The following is a 1,404-nucleotide window of genomic DNA, read 5'->3' as shown; positions in this document are numbered from 1 at the left end:
AAATAATAAAATAAAAAATAAACAAATTAATAAACAAATAAAATATTTTTAAAAATATTGACTCAACGCTTTTATGTCTACACCAAAACACATTTCCTTGTGGATTTGACTGAAAAATGTTGATTAAGGACACAAAATAAGGTATGCAATATTTCAGTTTTCAAGGACTCTCAAGCTATCGAAGTTACCAAAATTTGGCGTTCATTTTCTCGCTTATTTTATCACTGAAACTAGACGACACCGCCTCCTTCAATCGCTAATATATCGACTTCTATTCAAGATAGGTGGGTATTTTTTTCCCATTGAAAGCAAGGCAAACGAGTAAGCTTTTTAGGTTATACCAATAACTCCACATGGCCACAAATTGACGAGCGCCTGATTCCACCACGTCGTAACACATTAATTATTGTGACCGTCCTTGCCTGGTTCTCACTCTCTGTATCATGTTGCGGCCAGAGGGAACGTTCTCCGCCTGTATGCTTGACCCCTCGTAGATCCACTCGCCATTGGGACTGTACAGGTTTAAGACGGACTCACTTTCAGAACTGGAGTAATCTTGTCTTGGAAACATATAGATTTCCTGTGTGACAATTTGAGTACCGTACACTAGAATTAGAATGGCATTTTATGAGTAGGAAAACTCGTGTACATGTATTATAATATAGGTCTACGCTGTAAACTTAACATTAACAATACAAAAACAATAATTATAATACCGGTAATAACAATAATGATAATAATGCGCTACAGCTACAACATTATAAAAACAAAGCAAAACAAAATCGCAAAAAAAAACCCCAGCTACCCAACCAAAACAAAATACCGCACTGAAATATCCGTTGATATTTATAGATCTGTGTCTACTCACTTTATCAGTGTATCCCCAGGCATAGATTTTGATGACACATGTTTGAGAGTCAAAGGGGAAGCTGAGTATCCGAGTCTCGCAGTACACTTTGAGCACGCTCGGTATGTACCACACGACCAACCCGTCATGTTGTATACGGATCGGTGGTTTGATCTCATCGGCGATGACAGAAATTTTCTCTATGCTGAGGACATAGATGATCATAGATAGCTTTAATTGTAAAACGCAGATTCCCGCTCTGCAGCGCTCTATAAGTACATTGTATAAGCTCTTTACAATATCTATTATTACCCCCAGCAGACCTGCTAGCATTCTGAGACAATCTCAACATCCTGGGAAACACAAGGTGCAAGTTGCCATATTTTTATAGGTACTAAAATACTAACATGATAATAATAAGCATATTATTATTACTTCTCAGAATAGACAGCAGTTAATGCTGGAGTTCCAATACCGTACGAAGAATTATAACAATTGAAATTGAGGCAGGGCGGTTTAGAAAGGGTGGTTGGCGGGGCACCTTGGTGTGGTTTGCA

At 37.9% G+C, this 1,404-nt stretch overlaps 1 protein-coding gene across 1 annotated transcript in view; it reads right to left on the bottom strand.

Annotated features, from left to right (window-relative positions):
• The window catches only part of LOC101863934 (acetylcholine receptor subunit beta-type unc-29), a gene marked incomplete at its 5' end in the record, with an annotated part of 4,399 nt that extends 3,347 nt beyond the window's left edge, over positions 1–1,052 (bottom strand). The window contains 2 exon segments of the mRNA XM_005109147.3: positions 423–580; positions 869–1,052. Of these exon segments, the coding sequence (XP_005109204.2) occupies positions 423–580; positions 869–1,052 (342 nt within the window).
• Positions 1,053–1,404: the final 352 nt, after the last annotated feature.

The sequence above is a fragment of the Aplysia californica genome, unplaced genomic scaffold, assembly GCF_000002075.1.
Source record: "Aplysia californica isolate F4 #8 unplaced genomic scaffold, AplCal3.0 scaffold00750, whole genome shotgun sequence".
NCBI lineage: Eukaryota > Metazoa > Mollusca > Gastropoda > Aplysiida > Aplysiidae > Aplysia > Aplysia californica.
Note: the sequence above shows the minus strand (reverse complement) of the source record. Positions and strands in the feature narration are given on the sequence as shown.